This window comes from Myotis davidii, unplaced genomic scaffold (genome assembly GCF_000327345.1).
Source record: "Myotis davidii unplaced genomic scaffold, ASM32734v1 scaffold363, whole genome shotgun sequence".
NCBI lineage: Eukaryota > Metazoa > Chordata > Mammalia > Chiroptera > Vespertilionidae > Myotis > Myotis davidii.
Genome location: NW_006294069.1, coordinates 1,083,381 through 1,104,090, shown reverse-complemented (window position 1 = coordinate 1,104,090; position 20,710 = coordinate 1,083,381). Strand labels below are relative to the sequence as shown.

Here is a 20,710-nt window from a genome sequence, read left to right as displayed (position 1 = left end):
GTCCCAGTCCCTTTCCGCGCGCGCGAGCCCCGGGTGAGCCCCGTACCTCTGTGCTTCTCTCCTGCAGCTTCTCTGGGTCTCAGTGTGCCTTTCCTTCCTTCTAGTTGTAGAGTTTACAGTCAGCCAGGCTTCCTATGGTTCTGGATGAAGTCCGTATTGTTTCTCTGAGGTATTAATCAATTGTTGTGAGCGGCATTAATTTCCCGGTGTTTATCTCTGCCGCCATCTTAGTTTCTCCAGAATTCTTAGTTTAGCAGAATTCTTTGATTTGTTGTCAATGCCTTATAACATTAGATCCTAGCTTTCTAAGGTGAATTATATATATATAATCTGTTTTTTTTATTTCAGGGAGGGAGGGAGACAACAATGATGAGAGAGAATCTTTTTTTTAAATATATCTTTATTGATTTCAGAGAGGAAGGGAGAGGGAGAGATAGAAACATCAATAATGAGAAAGAATCATTGATTGGCTGCCTCCTGCATATCCCCCACTGGGGATAAAGCCCGAAACCCAGGCATGTGCCCTTGGCTGGAATCGACCCTGGGGCCCTTTAGTCCACAGGCTGACGCTCTATCCACTGAGCCAAACCAGCCAGGGCGAGAGATTATCTTTGATTGGCTGCCTCCTGCATGCTCACACAGGGGATTGAACCAAGATCTGAGGGTTCATAGGTCAACACTCAACCACTGAGCTATTGCAGCCGGGCCTAAGGCAAATCTTTGGTTTTGAAATGGTCTAAGTCATTTGAAGCCAAGTCTGTGGAAATACGGTAGATGGATGTGAGATGTGTGTTTGGTCAGTGTCAATTTAAACCAGATTGATTTCTTTTACCTGTCTAAGAATGCACTGAAGGATATCAAGCATTTAAAATGCTGTTTTTCTTGTTTTTTCCTGTCATACTTTTCTGTCCTACTCTTTTTTTAATATATTTTATTGATTTTTTACAGAGAGGAAGGGAGAGAGATAGTTAGAAACATCGATAAGAGAGAAACATCGATCAGCTGCCTTCTGCACATCTCCCGCTGGGGATGTGCCCACAACCCAGGTACATGCCCTTGACTGGAATCGAACCTGGGACCCTTCAGTCCGCAGGCCGACGCTCTATCCACTGAGCCAAACCGGTGTTGGCTCTGTCCTACTCTTTGCCACTGTTTTCTCTATTACTAAGGAGTTGTGCAATAATTTGTGTGTGTGTTTTCTTTCCCTTATGATGTACCTACCCTAGGCAAAGCACTTTGTTTAGTTATGGAAGAGTTTGACAGAGTATTTTCCTTTAAAGAACTTAATCAAGTAGAGGAGAAAACAATAAGTTTATATGGTAAGATTTTAAATGTCATAAGAAGGATACAAATAGCTAGGAGATTTTAGTGGAGGAAGAGAATTTAATGGAGTGAAAGTAGAAAGAGTAAATGTATGATATGTTTTCATGGAGGCAATGGCTTTAAACTGGGTTTTGATAGGTAACATTTTTGATATGGAAATACAGAAAAGAGGAAGATAAAGAATACAAAAGTTGGAGGAGAATCATGAGTAAATGTAAATATTAGACTGGATCCATCCAGTTAGGATGTTCTGAGTAGCTCTAAAAGAGAAGGAAGGTAAGTTTTCATTTGAATGTCAGGAAGATAGACAGATGGAATGGAAGTAATTTAAATGACAGAAGCCAGATACTTGGGCAAATCTTTTATCATATTTAAGCGTGGGTTTCCTGATTTTTATTTGTGTGGTCTGTTAATGGGGGAAAAACACATTCAAATCTGCAAAGAATAATTGTCAGTTTATTTGAGCCAAACTGTCCACAATTGCCGGGAAGCAGAATCTCAATTGGGATAATGCTCCTCGAGAATGGCGGTTTTTTTCACCTTGTTTTATGCATTACAATCAAAGGAGACATAAGTGGGTTACAAGAAATCCATTGGTGGTAAATTAGGGAGGTGGGAGAATAGCAAGGTGGGAAACCTCTGCGATTAGATAAAAAGAAAAATAAGACACGTGCCTCTTTTACATAGGTGGGTACAGGATAGTTAACAGTCAACTACTATATTAACATGGTAACAGTAAAGGAATTTGTGGTCTCCCTCTTGCCCTGAGGGGTCCAGAGAAGGAGTTACAAGTTACCCTGACATTCCAGTGATAATGTTATCATAGGTGTAAAAGACAACAGACAGGTTTAGTTAATGTAAAGATTGACTTTTGTTAGGGAAGAATCTAGCCTAGGACATGACTACCTGCCATAAACTGCTTTTAGTTAAAAAGTTTTAATTTCAGACCATCCTTTGTGGTTACTTTAGGACTCTAGAGTTTGTTTGTAAGGCCACCACACGGCCTTCCCTGAGCTAGTCAGGTTAGCATGTGGCCCCTTTTTGTCCACAGGTCCTACTTAACACATTACACTCAAGTGAGTTGGTATTAAGCAGTTGACTGACTTGTAGATGCGTTTTCAGAGATTAATGTGACACCAATTTGTAGGGGAGATCGGAAACCTTTTTTCTGGTGACTAGAAGTAGGTCACCAGACTTACTGGAATAGTTAGACTGGAATAGTCAGTTAGACTCCTGGAATAGTCCAGGCAGAAAAATAACAGTTTTCTCTTTGTATTTGCAGTCATGTAAATGTATTATTTATCCTAGAATAAATATTTTATCAAAGTGTTTAGGTTGGATAAGGGTAGGAGGAACTGATTAATACTATCTATGGGGTGACTATGTATACAGTTTAGACATTTGTTTACAGAAGGATCTATCTGAATATTAAGTTTTCTCCTTTTAGCACAATACTTAATACGTATTTTCACCTTTACTGCATTTTATAGCAATTGCTCCATGATTTCTTCACAGCTAATAATCTTATTAGAAAATACCTTTAATATTAGAGATTATTAATATTTTAATAATAACCTTACTTTTCCCCTAATCTCATTACCTGCAGATTTGATTTTGCTTTCAGCCCTGGTTATATTGCCTAGATTTGGGGGAGGGATGTCTTTTTCTTCTCTTAGAGACATAGGCATGTATGTAACAAGTAATTAAGATGGCATAAGATCCTTTTTTCCCCAATGAATTGCCATTTTAGCATCCATACTGGGCACTTGATTTCTCATTAAGCTTGCTTTATGAGTGCAGTAGTGAATTTACTTTGGTATTAGTCTGAAAGGTAGCTTTTAAGGAATTTGTAGAAGCTAAAATTTAACCCTCAGATTTTATAAGCTTAAGTTATGAAGTTGAAGGAAGTAACCAAAGGACAACTTAAGTTTTTAGGGAGTCAAACGTTATGCTCAGATTTTTGACTGCACAGGGAGTTGGTGTCCCTAATCCCCATGTTGTTCCAAGGGTCAACTGTAGCTACTTTCATTCTAAAATTTGTTTGCTTTGCCCTGACTGGTTTGGCTCAGTGGATAGAGCATCGGCCTGCGGGCTGAAGGGTCCCAGGTTCGATTCCAGTCAAGGGCATCAAAACAAAACAAGACAAAAAAATAAAATTTGTTTGTTTTGTTTTAAAGTAGTATGGTTGCTACTATGACTCGAGTGTAGTCCACCTTCGCTCCTACCCCTCAAAAAAGGTTGTTATAGCATAGGTGGCTAAAATGAAAAGTTTGATTGTTACTTTTCTTCCTCAATATGTAACTAAATGTAGATTTATCTTTGCAGTAAGCAAACTTACAGTAGTGAGCATCAAATAACCTGTATACAGAACTCGGGAATTTATTTGTTGTAAAATGTGAGATTTCTGTACTTTTCACTAAAAGAAAAAATGTTGGTTGTATTGGATTAATCTTTTTGTAGTCACGTCAACCAAAGAAAGGTGTTTCTTAAGATAAGCCATTCTGAAACACAGAAATTTGGATAACAGTGCTATTCCTGAATGTCTGAAACTAATGGAATTATAAATTATTTTGGAGTCATAAATATGAACACCATGACCAGAATTCCCTTTGTGATGTATCTTCTTTTTTTCCAGATTAGATTGGTTACAATTCTCTCCCCTTCTTAGGTCTCGTAGGAGAGGATGGGCATCTACCCAGCAGTTTAAAGGCAATAGGCATCCAGCTAAGCTCTTGAACCAAATGACAATCAGTGCATTATTTCCCAGTCTTTGTTAAATAAGAGAATTGTTGTAATACTTTTTTTAAAAAAATACTTTTTATTGATTTTAGAGAGGAAGGGAGGAGAGAGAGCTAGAAACATCAATGATGAGAGAGAATCATTGATTGGCTGCCTCCTGCACGGTCCCCACTGGGGATCAAGCCCGAAACCCGGGCATGTGCCCTTCACCAGAATCGAACCTGGGACCCGTCAGTCCCCAGCCTGACGCTCTATCCAGTGAGCCAAACTGGCTAGGGCAAGGTCCAATTCTTTTTGATTCTTGTGTAATAGTCATCTACTCTTTTTTTTTTTAATAATCCTCACCCAAGGATATTTTCCCATTGATCTTTTTTAAAAAAATACATTGATTTTTTACAGAGAAGAAGGGAGAGGGGATAGAGAATTAGAAACATCGATGAGAGAGAAACATTGATCAGCTGCCTCCTGTACACCTGCCACTGGGGATGTGCCCGCAACCAAGGTACATGCCCTTGGCCAGAATCGAACCTGTGACCCTTGAGTCCACAGGCCGACGCTCTCTCCACTGAGCCAAACCGGTTAGGGCCCATTGATCTTTTTAGAAAGAGTGGAAGAGAGAGGGAAAGACAGAGAGGAACAATGCAGGGATATCGATTGGTTGCCTCTTGCACAAGCCCCAACCAGGCCTGGGTCCGGGCCTGGGAGGAGCCTACAACCAAGGTACATGCCCTTGGTTGGAATCATACCCAGAATCCTTTGGTTATTTGATAACATGAGCAGGCCCACGCTCTATCCACCAGGCCAAACCGGCTAGGGCTCATCTCTTATTCATCAATACTTCAAATATTCCCTTGGTGAAGCTTTCTAGTATGCCTCCCAGGTAGAGCTTTTGCCTTCTTTCTGTATGTCACTAAAGTTTGGTCGTGTGTATATTTCCCTTATTGTAAGATACCAAAGTAATCACATTATAGATAATCACATTTGAATGGAATTGGAGCAAATAAAGATTGTGTTAATAAATGGCTATGGATAAGCATTTTGGCCATAAGGGTTAAAATAACTGGGTGTGGCTTAAAAAATAGAACCATTTGCTTATAGCAAAATTTAAGTAAAATTTTAATAAGGCATTTTAAGCACTAAGCTTAATCACATTTAATAAATGTTTCATTATGAAGATTTGGGGACCTTATTGAGGGGTGATGGGTTGCCAAAAAATAACTTTTTAAAATAATAACAATGAGCTATTACAACAAATATTTTAAGCATGCTTCTACATATCTTTGCTATTTATGTAGACAAAATAGTTCTCTTGGCAGTTTGATTTTTAGATAATTAACTTTCTGTAATCAATACTTAAGGCAGTCTGAATGACATTCTTAAGAATATAGAAAAATATGAGTTGTTTTGTCTGAGCTCCATAGAACTGTGCTATTTCAATCCTACCTCCAGCCAGCAGTCACCAGTGTAGGTTTTTTAGAGTTCAGCATAACTTTAAAGTGCTCTGCAAAACTTAGTGTATAAAATAATTTTTTTTTTTCCTTTGCAGAAATGGAATCTGTTTGGAATTTACAGAAGCAAGGTAAGAATGTTTAGGTTATCAGAAATGTTAGTACTAATCACTATTTACTATACTTTATTTTGGAATGTGAATAACATGAATAATGGCCTGCCAAATAATTTAAGATTTTGTATTTTGAGTTATTTGATAACTAGTCAAAAGGCACTAGCAACCATATCAAGACTGCTAAGGATTGGGTAACACTAAGGGAAAAAAATATATTAAGTACTCTTTTATCTGCTAGGTAAAGAACATAAATATTTTATTTTGCTCCTGATCATGAAAATAAGACAGACCATAAATATTTTTAATCTAGGAAACCAACATAAATAAGTGTTTGCACTTACGGTCAGTCTTTATCTGTACTTGTGTGGTAGCCTAAGAACTGAAATTCATAGTTCAAAAAAATATTTGCTGTTTTAGAAACCTTATTTGGGCTGTGTATTTTCTGAAAAGATGGTTAGAAATTGAGAGAATAGCAAATTAGCTTCTTTCATCCCCATAAACAAGATATGAGTAGCAGGGGGACAGGGACTAGATAATCCATATCTGGATTATTTAAAATTTTCATAAAATTGGAATTGGTTATCCTAATTAGTATGTGCCTTCTTTCCAAATATATTAAGATATGGTAGTTATAAAGTATAGAGAACTAGTCACTAATAGGTTTGGGCCTTCAGAACCCTGTAACTGAATTGTATCTCACTGTCAGATGAATGTGAAATTCCTGGAATTTCAGAACTTGAAGGACGTTAGATTTTCTTCTTATGACAGATTAAGAAACTGAGGCCCAGAGAGGTTACTGTATAAGTTAGAAAGTGGCAGGACTAGAATATAGTCCTGATTTCCTAATACTGCTCCTTCTTCCAACTCGCTCTTATTCTTAGGCCAGGTCTTTTTGGTCTTAAAACAGCTATAGCCTAAAGATAACTAGCAATCTCTTAAACTATTTTGAAACACTTTCAGTGTATCTTTATATTCAAACACATATGAAAAAAGGGTAGACAAGAAAATATATCCTGCAAAAAGAGGGGTAGACCTCTCTTTTTACTGTAACATGACTATTAACTATTAAGAATGAGCATTATCTTCAGGGCAGGATGCTAGTGGATGGCCTCTGAAGTCCTAGAAAGAATATTATCTCTGGACTAAATTATTAGATAATTCCCCTGTCTTAAGATGAGGGGAACTTGAGTTTTTCGGTATTATTTTCAGGTCTTTATACTTTCCCATTAGGTGACAAGTTTTATTGTTTTCTATTTTTTATTAAAGCATATATACTTTTTTATAAAAAGTTCTTGTGATAGGTAGAAATAATATGTAATAAAATCATTGTCTCTCAAAAGAGGGGGCATACAGCTATATAATAGGAATTTAAAATAACACTGGCATCTTGGCCAGACATATTCTGTTTTATACTTTGAACCCAGCAGATCCATAGACTTTTGCTGTTTTTTGAGAAAAAAGGCTAGTTGTGCTATGGGAAATAAAAGTTATGATTAGGACGCAACCAGCTTATCTTGAAGCTGTTGGTGGTAGGTGTTACTTGAACAATTTCTAACTATAGACGATCCACACTGGTTAAAATAAAATTTGACTTCATTATTCTGTGAACAAAAGAAAAGAAATCCAAGTGTTTTAGTATTGGGTTATTGACAATTTAAGATTTTTGTTTGTTTTGGCCTGTTTTTTTCCAACATACTACTGTTATAATCAGGAAAAACATAAAGAAATCACTTGTTAGTAAGCTCAACTCTCATATGTAAGAGTTAAGGTTTGCATTGGCTTGACAACTCTGTTGCTGGGAATCCATTAGGATGCTGAGCTATTGGGAAGAGAAAAATGGATCATGCATGTGTTAATACAAACAGGAAATGGTCTTTAAATTGTATTTTCATTAAAAGGAGGTGCAGTTTAAATAATGATGTTTATTTTGGATTTGTTATTGGAACATGGCCATTTGAGGATTCCAAACCTTATTTCTATTTATGTATTTCTTTTTTAACCTTCCCTCCAGATCCCAAAAGGATAATCACTTACAATGAAGCCATGGATAGTCCAGATCAATGAAGGACCAGACTGCCTATTTGTAACCTTTCTGCAGCATTAGAGCCACTGTTCATGGGGGACACAAGGCTTTTATGCTCCTAGATCTTCAACGCAGCAGAGGAACCATAAGTAGAATCACAGGATAATATATACAAATATATATATATACATATATATATATATATATATATATATAGTTATTTAAAAAAAAGGCAACTGAAAGTAATTAGACTTCTTAAGGAATCAAATTTATTTCAAGAGACAACACATGGTTATTTAATCTCCGGTACTGAATAGTTTTTTTTCTTTTTTCTTATGTTAGTTTTTGTTTTTAAGTGTGAATGCAAGTAATTAATGAATACAGACTTGTGGTTCTAAAGTTCCTGCTGTCATCAATTGGGCAACAAATGACCCACTGGAAAAGCAGATCCACTTAAGAGATCTCTGTATCTTATTCTGTGACTAAAGTGATACACTAATCACAGGGAACCCAGAATGAGTCAACATTTTCTCCCACTCCTCCCTTAATCTTTTGGTTATGCTTTGAGCCCTGCAAGAATGCTGGATAAATGCCTTGAAGTTTGCAGGAGTGTATTTTTTTAGCAAGTATGATTTGCATGTCTTGCCAGGAGTTAAGCAGCCTCTGGGGTGTTGGGGAAATATTTTCTTTTATTTTTTTGTTGGGTGGGGTTAGGGGAGGGCATTGAAGTTTTACAGTTCTGGAATAGTTGGTGGTACATAGTTCACTTGGCTTTTAGTTACATATTGGACTTTAACAAGTGAAGAATCCATGAGTGTCATTTAAAGAAAAGTAACATAACAAACAATTGGCTTTAGATATTTAATATAAAAAAATACTCCTGTGCCCATCTTTTAATGTAATTATATAAGTGGGAGCAAAAATATATTCTGCTTTTCAACTGTAGGTGCTCCAAACTTGCTCTCTGTCACTAACACTAAATGTGCTGTTTTCCTTGTTTTTCATCAAACATCTAAAGAGAAACTTCTGTACCTTTTTGTAAATTCTTTTAATTTCTCAGAAATATCCTAAAGGGAAGAAAAAATTCCATGAAAACTAAAACTTTTAATGTTTTTAGCCAGAGAGGAGATAATAAACCCTGCCAATAGGAGATGTGTTTTCATGCAAATTATACTTCTGAGCTTATTAGCTTTCTAATTATATCTTAATAAATATATTTTATTACTAGAGCAAAATGGGTTTTTTAAGAAATAATGTGAAACTCTGGAAATTTTCTTTTGGGCAGAGAAGAGCATTGACCCTGTCTTACCACATTGCCATCTTGTTGCACTGCAGCTTGTATATAGCATGCTAAAATAAGTTTTTTTGTGTGTGCAGAAACAAAGGGTCCAATTTAAGATTGGGTGATGTTAGTGGCATAAAAACAAGTTCTCTGGCCTGATATAGCATCACATTACACACACAGAAATTAGTATATCCATGTATGGCAGATACAGGTTAAAATAGCAGGGCATTTCTATAGAGAGGTGTAGTCTTCTAAAAAAAGTAGACTGGATACCCTGGGTTGTTCAGGGAGAAAGCAATTACTTTTGCTCAACCCTGTTGATTAAGAAATGTCCAGTTTTGAGCGACTGTAGTATGGATGAGTTTTCTTGTTTTGTTGACTATTTGAGGCTTTTAACGAGTAGTTTTTGAAAGAAGCTATTGGACTCAACATAGAATAAATATCTTTATAGTCTGGATTTCTGCCCTGCTTAGATTTTAAAAGTATAAGCATGGATTGCCAATTCCACTTGATGTAAACAAAACTTTTTATACATAATATATATATATATGTATGTGTGTGTGTATATATATATATGTGTGTGTGTGTACATATATACATATATATATATAATAACTTATTGTATCAGTCCAGGTTCAGAAACTTGTGATAGGCCAGTTTCAGATAGTTTCATTTCACCTGTAAACTGTATCACTTTTACTGATATTGTAATTTTTAAATGTATAATATGTTTACAGATGTGCCCTGCATTTAGTCTGCCTTGTTCCCATTTTGATTTTTGTTGAGTCTCCTGCCTGCTTGCCAAAAGCTAGGATGCTTCAGGCCCATGTACAATTGAAAGCAGAAGCATCCTTGAGCTTTAAAGCATTGAACAAACTGGAAATGCAATGAAGTGAAAGAAGTCTGTGTTTTTGTGTTCTTTTTTTAATAAAAATTTTCAAAAAGTTTTTAAAAAAACTATATAAGGTTGATTAAAGGAAAAAAGGCTCCAGTTTGTTTTACAGGTTTTAAAGTTCTGCTGTGTGTTCAATTGCCTTGTGTAACCACTTGTCGCCTTAGGGCCAGATTCCACCCCTACCCTCCCATGTCCCCTTCCTTTTTTTTAAATTTCCATTTTGCTTGCCTGGAATTTTAAAGCTCTTTTGTCACAACTCACAGGAAACTTTCTGGGTTTGTGACATACAGAGGTTAAATTAATATACATTTAAAAAGAAAAAAAAAATCCCATACCAGTCCCCATCTGAATTGGGCTTTTAAATTTAGAAGCAACACTTATAAAATATTTCTAGGAAATTGTTGTTTTCCTGCTTCCCTTCCATATCCCTCAGGTCTCCATGTTTAGAGAAGCCAAAAAGAGAATGTATCCCTTCTGTTTGTCCAAAGGTTTTTCAGAGTCTCACATCTAAATGAGACAATGCAACATTTCACTTTGATTTCACTGAAATTTCCTTGAGTATATGGTTAGAGGTATATAGTTAGAAATATCTCTTAACCTTCTGGTAACCCTAGTGCCCCATCATATTAACTGTCAGTATTTTGGGGGCATTGGGTTAATGGACTTAATTGCTTAGGTACAAGCAGGACTTTGGGACAAATTTCCTTTGTGCTGTTTGGTAACACTTAACTCTCTACTTGTCGCAATCTTTCTCCTTAGGTCCTCACACAATTCCTTACAGAGCACTTATTAAAAAAAAATCTTAAGAGTTAATCTGTTTTCTCATTATTTTTGTGTAAGCTTCTAAAAAAACTTCAGCTGTGATTAATTTAGCACATTTAAATAACATTAATGTGTTATTGTTTGGTATAAAGAATTTTCCTTCAACTCAGAGTATTAGTACTGTAGCATAAACCAAATACAGTCTAGAGGGGATTTTTAACATCCCTCCATTATAAAGACTGCAAATGGGGTGTGTGTGTGTGTATGTGTGTGTGGACTGCTTGTGTGTGTGTGTGAGGGAAAGAAGGAGATATTAAAAGTTAGTAAACAAGTGTGTGTAAGACATTAGTATTCAGAGAATGAACTTCTATTTATTTTGTGCCATTTGTTTTCATTACAGAATAAAGTCAGGTGGTTTTAATCCTTTAAGGGGTAGTGTTTGAAAAATGGCACTAAGAATGAAATCATGACCTATTTTTTTAATAGCTATGAAGATACTAATTATGGGTGAAGATTTCTTTTTAAAATCTGTCTTGATTGTAGGCTTTTGTGTCACATACCACTCTCTTGTAGATGTCTTGAATAATTCCCCCTCCCCACAAAAGACAGGGTGTGTTTATCTTTCTCTTTATTCACTCCCACTTTGCTGAACTGAAGATAATTGCATAGCCTTTCCTCTGACCTCCTAGTAATGAACTTCCACATAAAGTGTATTTACAGCATCTGTAGTTAGCCCTTTCTCCTCTGCCTTTGAGGAGGCCATAGAAAATAACTAGGAATTTGTTAATGCCAAATAGTTTTTTTCTTGAAATAAATGGCTGGAAAGATTCCATTTTAGAATTTTGTTGTTAATCACTTGCTTACCTAGTCATCACTCAGAATCTATAAAAGCTTTATAAAGGAAAGAAGTGCTGCATTGTTTTCTTCAAATAACAGTTTCTAGGGAAAGTATTGCAAACCTCAATTATGAATGTTGTCCACAATACAATATGTGTTTATTCACAAAGCAGTACATAGCAGTGGTGGTTTCATCCTTAGTCATTAGGTTTGTTGCTAACCTTATTAGAGGGATCTAATAATGGTTTATCTTTTGCTGTACACTTTTTCAAACATGAAAAAGCCATTTAGTGTGAAATTGTATGTTACATACCAAAAGGCCACAGGCAAAGAAATCTGTAAGAGGACTGCACTTGATTCTAAATTCCACTAAATAAGGAGTCATTCTTTCAAGGCTTTCTTTAGAGAAATAGATTAAAAGTCTGATTTACAAGGATTATGAGTGTAGTTATGCCACTGGACCATATTCTCAAATAACACGATCCCTCTTGTGTACCTATGCTAACTGCAAAACAGACACTATAGTGGGAAAAACACACATTTGGACAATAGTTTTTATAATAGGTCTGTTGGCCTGCACCAGTTGAATTAGATTCTAATCAAGCATTGTCTCTTAAGTCCTAGGTAGTACTGCTGAATTTTAAAAGAAAGGGTAGGATTTGCTTAACTTCCCAAAGTATACATATTTGTTTCAAGGGAATGGGCAAAGGACAAGACTAGAAGTATAGCTGCTCAAAGTTTGCAGAGACACATAGGTTATCAGTTCTTAATATTGATGTTATTTTTATTAATGTGATTAACAGGCACCAGGATTCTTTTATGGTGAGAAAGATGGGCTTTTGCTTTAAGTATCATAAAATGTGTTTTTTTTTTAAATATACTTACATCTGTTCAGATGTGAGAAACAGGACCACCCTATGTTGGTTTTTTAAATGATGAATCATTGGCTCCACTCAAAAGCAGTGCTTTAATGTGTTTTAAATTAAACTTCACAGTTTTGCTACTCAAGAGTCTTATGAATAAATAGTGTTTCAAGTTGTATGCATAATAAAAACACCCAGTGAAGCATGAGTGGTATGTTGATTTTTGCATTACTGGGAGTGTCAGCAGTTATTGGCTAGAAGCCTATGGAGCAGCCATCCTCACATGTGATGGGATTGCTGATTCAGACTTCCCTATTTATCCATATGATTGTGTATGTCCAGAGTTTTAAAGCCATTTTATAATACTGCAGTATCCCTTTTCTACAGCCTTATTAAAATAGTTACAAATGTGTTTTTTCCCAGTGCAGTATCCCTTTCATTGTATATCAGTTTTACTCCACAGATCAATAAACCAACTTGAGGTAAATTATATAGCTTTCCATATACCCTTTTTCCTCAGGTGCTAAACAAAGGCTCCAAAAATGGATACTGCTTTAGTAATGTCTGCTTTATTTTTAAAGTATTTCTTTTGCTAGATATAAAGATTTGGTGTTAACAAAATGATTTTAATATGTAAATATGAATGAATGCCTCTAGTTTGCCCCTGTTTGTCTATTATTAGTCTGTTTCATTTATCCTTTAAGAGGAGGATCCTTTCATGATCTTGAATACATTTCATTAGGTATGTTGCATTTTTAGAATGAAAATACAACTGTTTATCTGTCTCGGATTAATCCTGCTGCTGCTATGAGAAACTGAAAATCAAAAATGTGATGCACTTTTTACATTACAACATACCATACCTTTATAGGTTGTTTTGATACCTTTCCTGTAGCACAGCCAGTAACAAAAGCGAATGAATTTTTAAATTCTCTTTGGGAGGGAATCAGTACAATTAACTTTGTGGTATTGGCCTATGAAGGACAATAACGTAGGAAAAGAAAAATTCTGTTAGTATTACACTTTTTGGCCTTAAAATGTCTTCTACTACTGAAAAATCCTTTAAACTTAGTTTTGTTTCTATTATTTCCTCTCTCTGCCTCAAAAGGAGGATTTAGGAAGAATGGCTTAAGGGGAGTAGTATCGGTTTGTTGCTGATTTCTCTCTTAGAAAGAAAATGTCTACTATATAAGCTGAGGACTTAATTTTTTTGTTTGTATACAGAAGAGAAATAAGGCTGTCCCATGCCAGTCGATTTAGTTTAATTAAATCAATTAGAACTCCCAACTATTCTACTTCTCTAGTATATTTTTACTTGGCAAAGATAAACAAGTATAGTAGGAATGCTACTTGACAAGAGAAAAGTCATTTCTCAAGCACATACCCAAACTTGAAGATTGAACCCAAAATAGGAGGAAAAAACACCAAATGGGGTGGAGGAATATGAGAAAGATATGTGGTCCAAAGCTATCTGGTTATATTTTGATGTTGCCAATATTGCAAAGCCAAATTTTAATTTGCTTATTTAATATATTTCTTGGCCAGAGATCTATTTTTATATCAATGTGCCTTGCATGTGTATTAAAAAAATAAATAAATTGGAAAGGCCATGTAGTAATGCCTGAGATGGTCGATGGTTCTTACCACCTCACTAATTTTTATGCAGTATGAAATGCTCATTCTATCGCCCAACTGGTGCTCTCTGTTTAAAGTTATAGATCTTGTCACAAACTGGAACTATTTTATAAACTGGGGAAGTGATTTAATTTACTTTTATTGTTTCTTTTGTTTGTTCTTAGTCTGTTAGTGGCTGTTCTAGTAGTGGGAAATAGTAAAAGAACTCTTCACTCCCTTTCCCTCCTTCCTTAGCACCTTCTTCGAGTAATGTGATGACACCATTTCTTGTGTGCTTTGAAAAGTTTCAGCTTGCTGTTTCCTTTAGTGTTATTTAAAAAAAAAGTGTTATAAAAAGCATTGTTTGAAAAATCTAGGGAGATAACAGTCCGCTTTAATTTGGAATTCTATGTGAGCTATGATCCAAGTTATTGGCTCTTTCCAACTTTAAAATTTTTTTACTGTTAAAGCACCTTGCTTAGAAAAATTTAAATACTTCTGTCTGCAACAATTGTCTCAAAATAATGAACTGTGCAATTCTTGTCATTAAAAAAACTCTCCCTAATGTGACTTGTTAGTTTCTCTGTATTTCTTGCCAGTGTAAATGTGAAAAGCTTTGCTTGCATTACGTTTTAGAAATGCATTTTGCACACTCGAATTTTGCCGAAGCTCCATGAAAAGGTTAGATCTAAGTAGATGAATAAAGCTATGCACATGTTTTGAATTTTAATTTGTGTGTCATTACCCAAAGTGACTTATCCTTATTACTTTGCTGTTCTTAGCTTCACCATCTTTAGAAACATGGCTCAAAATTATAGTACTGGGCTAGCTTATCAGTAGAAGCAAAAGAGAGGAAAACTGGCACCTGTTTTAGTAAACTTCAGTTTAAATGAGAGCTTGACTTGTATCTACTAAAGGGCTTTTCTTGAAACAGGGCATTTTTATCAGTTGTATAAACTGTTGGATGCTCTTACTTCCTCAGTGAAATTTTTGGTTTATTTGATCAAATAAAAATGGGAAGTAATTCAAACTGAAATGAAGGAAGGAGCTTATGCCACATGGAGTTCTGTGATAATTTTATGACTTAAACCTGGTTTAAAGGTGTAGGATGACCTATTACCTTTATGACTAGCATAAATTTGGCTTAATGAATGATTGACCTGAAATTAGAATCATTATCTTGCTTAAATATCTAAGCACAGGTTGTTTTAAAGATAATGTGTATCTTTTTAAAATTATCCAAGCTGATTAGAACAAGTTTAGAATTTGGTTAAATTGCTGCAGTTTGCATGTACTAAATAAATAGCTTTATTTCACATGTATGTGTACTTAAAAGATTGTGTAGATTTACTGGCCAGGTTTTGTCAGTCACTTTTAAAAGATTGTTTTGTAATCTCTCCAGGACCTTTGTAGAAGAGGCTAATAAGTTTAAGTAGAAGATAATACTAATGGTATTTTCCCCATGCTTCTAGATACAAAAGAAATCCTTGTTTTATAGTTTTTAATTAGGTATAGAAGAAGAGTGTTACTTCTCTGTCATCAAGTGTGCTCTTGATGTATTATTGTTGACTTGGAAAACACAGCAGAACCCTTCTGTATCTTCACTGAAAGTGACAGAAACGAAGTCTACTAGTCAAGACTCAAAAGGTGGCCGATAATGCATGGCCTCAGAAGGCATAAATGCAGGAGTGTAGCATCATCTTAGATGGCTCTGGCTTCTCAGCATCTGTCAGTAGTTTACTTATGTTCAGTCTTGTGTGCGTCATCATTTAGGAGCTGAGTTACCTCAATCTGGGGGAAAGGATAATTAATGAACTACAATTATATTAGAGGATGTTTTCCTTCTCCCAATTCAAGACTTTTTTCCCCCCACTGTTTGTTTTGCCCAGTCAAAAAGATAGGCCTTTTCTAGGTAAAAGAATAGTGGCCAGAAATTTATCCTTTTGCTAAATGCTTAGGTATTTGCCATAGCTGTTTCTGATAAGGATTCTGAAGAAGTGTCAGTTACGTAATGATCTTCCTTTATTGATGTCTTACTTCATGTTCAGTGTTTTAAAAATATAAATTACAAACACTCTACATCCATACCAAGATTTACTTATTTTATCAGAAAAAAACTTGAGAACTTTGTAGATCCAATTAAGAGACAATAAGTGTACATGGTTGAATAAAAAAATTTTAAAGTTTTCTGAGGTGTTTGTGTTATATATTGTGTGCTTTAATTAACAAAAATTACTGAAAACTAAGTTAATATTGTGACATTGATTATATATTTCCAAAAGATGAAATGTACAAACTTAAGTCTTAAATGTACTGTGGTCTTATGTCATGGCATTTTTAAATATCCAGATTATTAAGGTGCTTAAAAATGGCATGTTTATTGAAAAATCAGCTGTGAGGACAGCTGTCCTGTCTTTTTGCATGACATTGAGCCTTAAAGTATGAAACTAAAATTGAGCTAAGCAATTAAGCAACCAAAATAAGCTGCCAAGACTGGATTTACTCATAAATTTATGTAGAAATATATGGTAATGCATTATTTAAGAAATTTCCTACGTTTGTTTAGCATTGATTTGTCACCAAGTTGGAAAAAAAAATCAATGCTGACATCAACATTATTAGGGTAGGGGATGAGGAGAAAATACGCAGAAACACTTACCAAAAGTGTGTTTGTCACTGCATAGACTGGTATGTTTGGGTTATATGCTTGAATGTTATTTGACATTGGGAATAATTGTGGTTGGGCTGATAAGTGACTTCCAAGGACACAGAAGGAAATCTGGGGTTTTATAGAAACTTGTTTCTAAAAATTTGCAGCCATTTAAGTATAATTTATATAAAGCACACTAGTTAATTCATTTTTTAAATGACATTTATTGTGGATTTCAGCAGCTAACATTGTAAGCAGTGTTTGTGAGCAGAACTTAAAGCTCATTCTAGATTGCTTAGCAAGGTTGTCTCATGCTTGAGGAATTCTCTTGGAGCTTTTAATCCACTACTGTTGGATACGGCGGATTGATTGAATCTGGGAAGTCTGGGCATGAGAACCCCACTCTCTCCAGTGTTTATAGTCTCCTCCATGATGGTCACATTCCAAGATATACTGATAGCCACGGTACCCAGGATACTGGTAGCAAACCCAGCTAGAAAATCCAAAAGCACATTGGCCTATTAAAACCTAATTAGGAACTGGTCAATACTTCAAAACAGCCTCTTTCCTCAACACAATTGGTATAGAATACTTTTAGGCCTAGAAAATGTTAGGCACCATTTGTAAGTAATGGCTATACTTAATTAAAAATTAACCTTGATCATGAAAAAAGGTATGGTTAGTCAACAAATAATTCCATAGACTCTAGGGGAGTCTCAGGGAAAGAAAAACTGACCTGAAGTTGGTACCAAGATTTTGAGGTTCAAAATTATAAGTAACTAGACTGTTACAGCCGTATCAATATGATGCCAATATGTGAAATTTGATAAGACACAATCACTGCTATGTTAATAGTCTCAAGATTTACAGCTGTGAGAGTTACTTTGAAATGTGCTCCAACACTCTTTTTGCACTTACGCCCCACATTGTATCTTCATGGAACCAACTTCGTTGTTGAACCAACCCATGGCTTGCAAAGAGGGGTAATCATCACAGATCTCCCATTGGCGTCCAATAAAGTTTTCTTTCTCAAAGATGGTAATTTTGGACTCCTTATGATTCTGTAATCCAAAATTTTTTTTAAGTTTAGTACTAGTGTTATGGCTATCAATTTTGTAATTGCCGTATTTTTCAAAATCATAACACTCCTGGTTTACACAAAGAAGTACATGATCATTGAGGTCAAAATATTTCAAGTAGTTTTTTATAAGAAATTTACCCATAATCCTGTTTAATCCAGTTTAATACCATCTAATCTAATAGACAAACATGGTAATTGACTGTGTACCTTTGCTACGCCTCCCATGGGCTAATCAGTGCAATATGCAAATTAACTGCCAACAAAGATGGCTAATTTGCATACTCTAGGCAGATCCCGCTGCGCCGCCGAGCCTGGAGCTGGTGGCAGTGCGATCCCCAGCTGCTGCCCCCCCAGCACAGGATCCGGGCCTGCAGTGTCTTGGGTGGGGTAGGTGGGGCGGACGGCAGCACAATCTGAGCAGGGATCCAGGCCTGCCATCTGCGACTGGGGAAGATGGGGCAGACACTGCGGGATTGGGCGTGCCATCTGCCACCAGGGGAGCGGGCCTAAGCCAGCAGGTGGTTATCTCCTGAGGGGTCCCAGACAGAGGGCACAGGTTGGGCTGAGAGACCCCCTCCCCTGCCAGTGCACAAATTTTTGTGCACGGGGCTTCTAGTCTATAATAAAAGCATAATATGCTAATTAGACCGGACAGCTGAACAACCTTCTGGATGTCCTTCAGGACAACCTTCCAGACGAAGCCAGGGCTGCGAGGGCTGAGCCCCTTTGCACAAATTTTGTGCACCAGGCCTCTAGTAACATTTGAAATGTATAAATAACTGGTACTATACTTTGAAACAACAAAAGACTAATGAAAATATAACAGCAGGGAAAAAAACATTTGCAACACACAGCCAACCAAGGGATTAATATTCATTAACGTGGAAAAAGATCCCACAAATTAATAGGGAAAGTAAACGTGTGTGCGTGATGTTGGAAATAATCTAGAAGTCCAGTAGGGGATGTGAATACTACACAAGCATTTCTTAATGCAAAGACTAACCTGTATGAAGTATGAAAACAGCCAAAATTAGCTCTGGTGATAGAATTTGGGGAGGAGCAATTGATTGGAAAGGGACACCGGGAACTTTATGAGGTGATCGAATTGTTTTATATTTGAGTAGGGTATTGGTTACTTGGGTGTACATATTTTTTAAAATGCATCAGAGTATACACAGGAAAAATGCAGAGTTAAAGTGAGATGCAAACATCCAGATAAGGCAGTATATTTTAGATCTGTAACTTTAGGTTACCTTCTTTACTACTTGAATTTCAGTAGGATTTTAAACTAAGGTGAGATCATTAATTAAAATCATGAGAAAAAAAATCACATGATATAGACAAATAATTGGAAATGTTGTAGCCCAGTCTCTTCCCAATATAAGGATCATTTTCAACGGTTTGTTGAAGATTATCCTGCATCTACTTGAATTCCCAAAGACTGGGAAGTATCCTAGTCTGATGCAGAATTGAATAATGCTTAGTATTAAAAACCAGAAGGCTATGAATCAAAGATAAAAGACTGGAAAATTTATCTGTTTCTTCAGTTATCCCACTTATTGAAGGGTCACGTTAGTACTTCCCTGTTTCTGGGTAAAATGTTATACAGATTGAATTTTAACTGGCTAAGGATTTACTTTTTTACTCTAAGGCTCTCACTAGTACCCCATTGCACTTGTTGAAGATCTGGGCTCTTGAGTATCCACTTCCTGCCACCTATAAATACTAAGGCATTTACTTTTAGCTTAATGAAAGTACTATCTAGTAAATAAAAATCAAATGGCAAACTTAGAGAGACCAGTGGTTTTTCTTCTCTCTTTTACTTTTCCTTCCTGCCACATTTCAGCATAACTGATGAGAAGTAACGTGTGTCAGTCTATATGCACCCTCTCTTGCCCCATTCCCCACAGGCACAGAAGTAACAATTTCAGAGACTCACAGCTGAACAGATGGGGCGGAAGGACATGAGGCGCTCAATGTGGTAGGCATTGCTCCCACTCCAGGCATCCCAGCGAGGGTATTCTCCTCTCTCCAGGATAAACTGTTGCCCACAGAAGCTGGTATGCTCATAACCAATCCAGCTGCCAAAGACAATTGGACCTTTGCTCCTGGTGTTCAGAGGCTACGTGGCCTCAGGGAGGAGGCATTTTTGTTTTAGATGTTAATAGTGGAGTAAAATATCAAGCCAATTCTAACGAAGCCATACAAAAGAATACATTTATCACACGAGGTGGGAAATGAGCTGGCAGCCGCACTAAGCAGGTTTATAAATGTAACATTTATTTTGGGATTATCCACTGAAGGGATCTACTTCACTCGTCTGAGTAATGTGTATTAGCAAAGTCAGTCTAAAGTTATATTTCCTTTCTTTCCTAGTTACTTTATTCTCTACTTGGAGCTCCAGGTTCAGGATAAAGTGACTGACTATTGCTTTGGCTCCAGCCAAACCTATTGGCTTCTTCCGAAAAGCACAGGGTTGAACAGGCAACTGATGGATTACAGTCTCTTGTTTCCTTGTCACTTTGTGGGTTCTTTCTCCTGCTGTTGCATACCCATACCTTATTTTTAAGACCCCTCAGATCGTATTTTCACAACCAGGTTCCAATTACTGACAATACCTTAAAGTATTACTCCTTTTAAGAAGTTATAAAGCTCAATTTTGGTGGTGAGCAACTGCGTAGGCCAAATGAGAGTCCTTTCCTTATGTGTTTTCAAACTGATAATAAAGGCCTCGACTATCCTGCCAAAACAAGAGAAGGTCTTCCTCATCGAAAAGATTAACCATCAACCAGAAACTCCTGGACGACTAAATATGAACCAACATGACTCTCAAGTGCTGTGGTTGAGTTCGTTTTTACACAGAGAAATTAGTGATGTCTGCTCTCTCTCTCTGGGACATACAGGAGGGGAGTTGGTTGTAAAGAGACTGCAGCTTGGCTGTTTTCTCTCTATTTTCTGCAGGCAAGAAAAACTCAAGGGTCCTGGGCTGTTGTGAAGGGAATCCTAGGTAGCAGCCTATGGGGTCCAGAAGCATAGATCTGATTACTGTCACTGCCCCAACCCATTATATTTAT

General features: G+C 36.4%; 2 protein-coding genes across 2 annotated transcripts in view; one reads left to right on the top strand and one right to left on the bottom strand.

Moving 5' to 3' along the window:
* Window positions 1-16,092, top strand: part of NUFIP2 (nuclear fragile X mental retardation protein interacting protein 2) — a 29,656-nt gene extending 13,564 nt beyond the window's left edge. The window contains exons 3-4 of the mRNA XM_006768060.2: window positions 5,609-5,641; window positions 7,638-16,092. Of these exons, the coding sequence (XP_006768123.1) occupies window positions 5,609-5,641; window positions 7,638-7,690 (86 nt within the window). The 3' untranslated portion in view covers window positions 7,691-16,092. The remainder of the gene's footprint in view (window positions 1-5,608; window positions 5,642-7,637) is intronic.
* Window positions 16,093-16,759: 667 nt separating this feature from the next.
* Window positions 16,760-20,710, bottom strand: part of CRYBA1 (crystallin beta A1) — a 7,323-nt gene continuing 3,372 nt past the window's right edge. The window contains exons 4-6 of the mRNA XM_006768059.2: window positions 19,576-19,717; window positions 17,474-17,616; window positions 16,760-17,048 (exon numbers count right to left, since the gene is read on the bottom strand). Coding sequence (XP_006768122.1) covers window positions 16,901-17,048; window positions 17,474-17,616; window positions 19,576-19,717 — 433 coding nt within the window. The 3' untranslated portion in view covers window positions 16,760-16,900. The remainder of the gene's footprint in view (window positions 17,049-17,473; window positions 17,617-19,575; window positions 19,718-20,710) is intronic.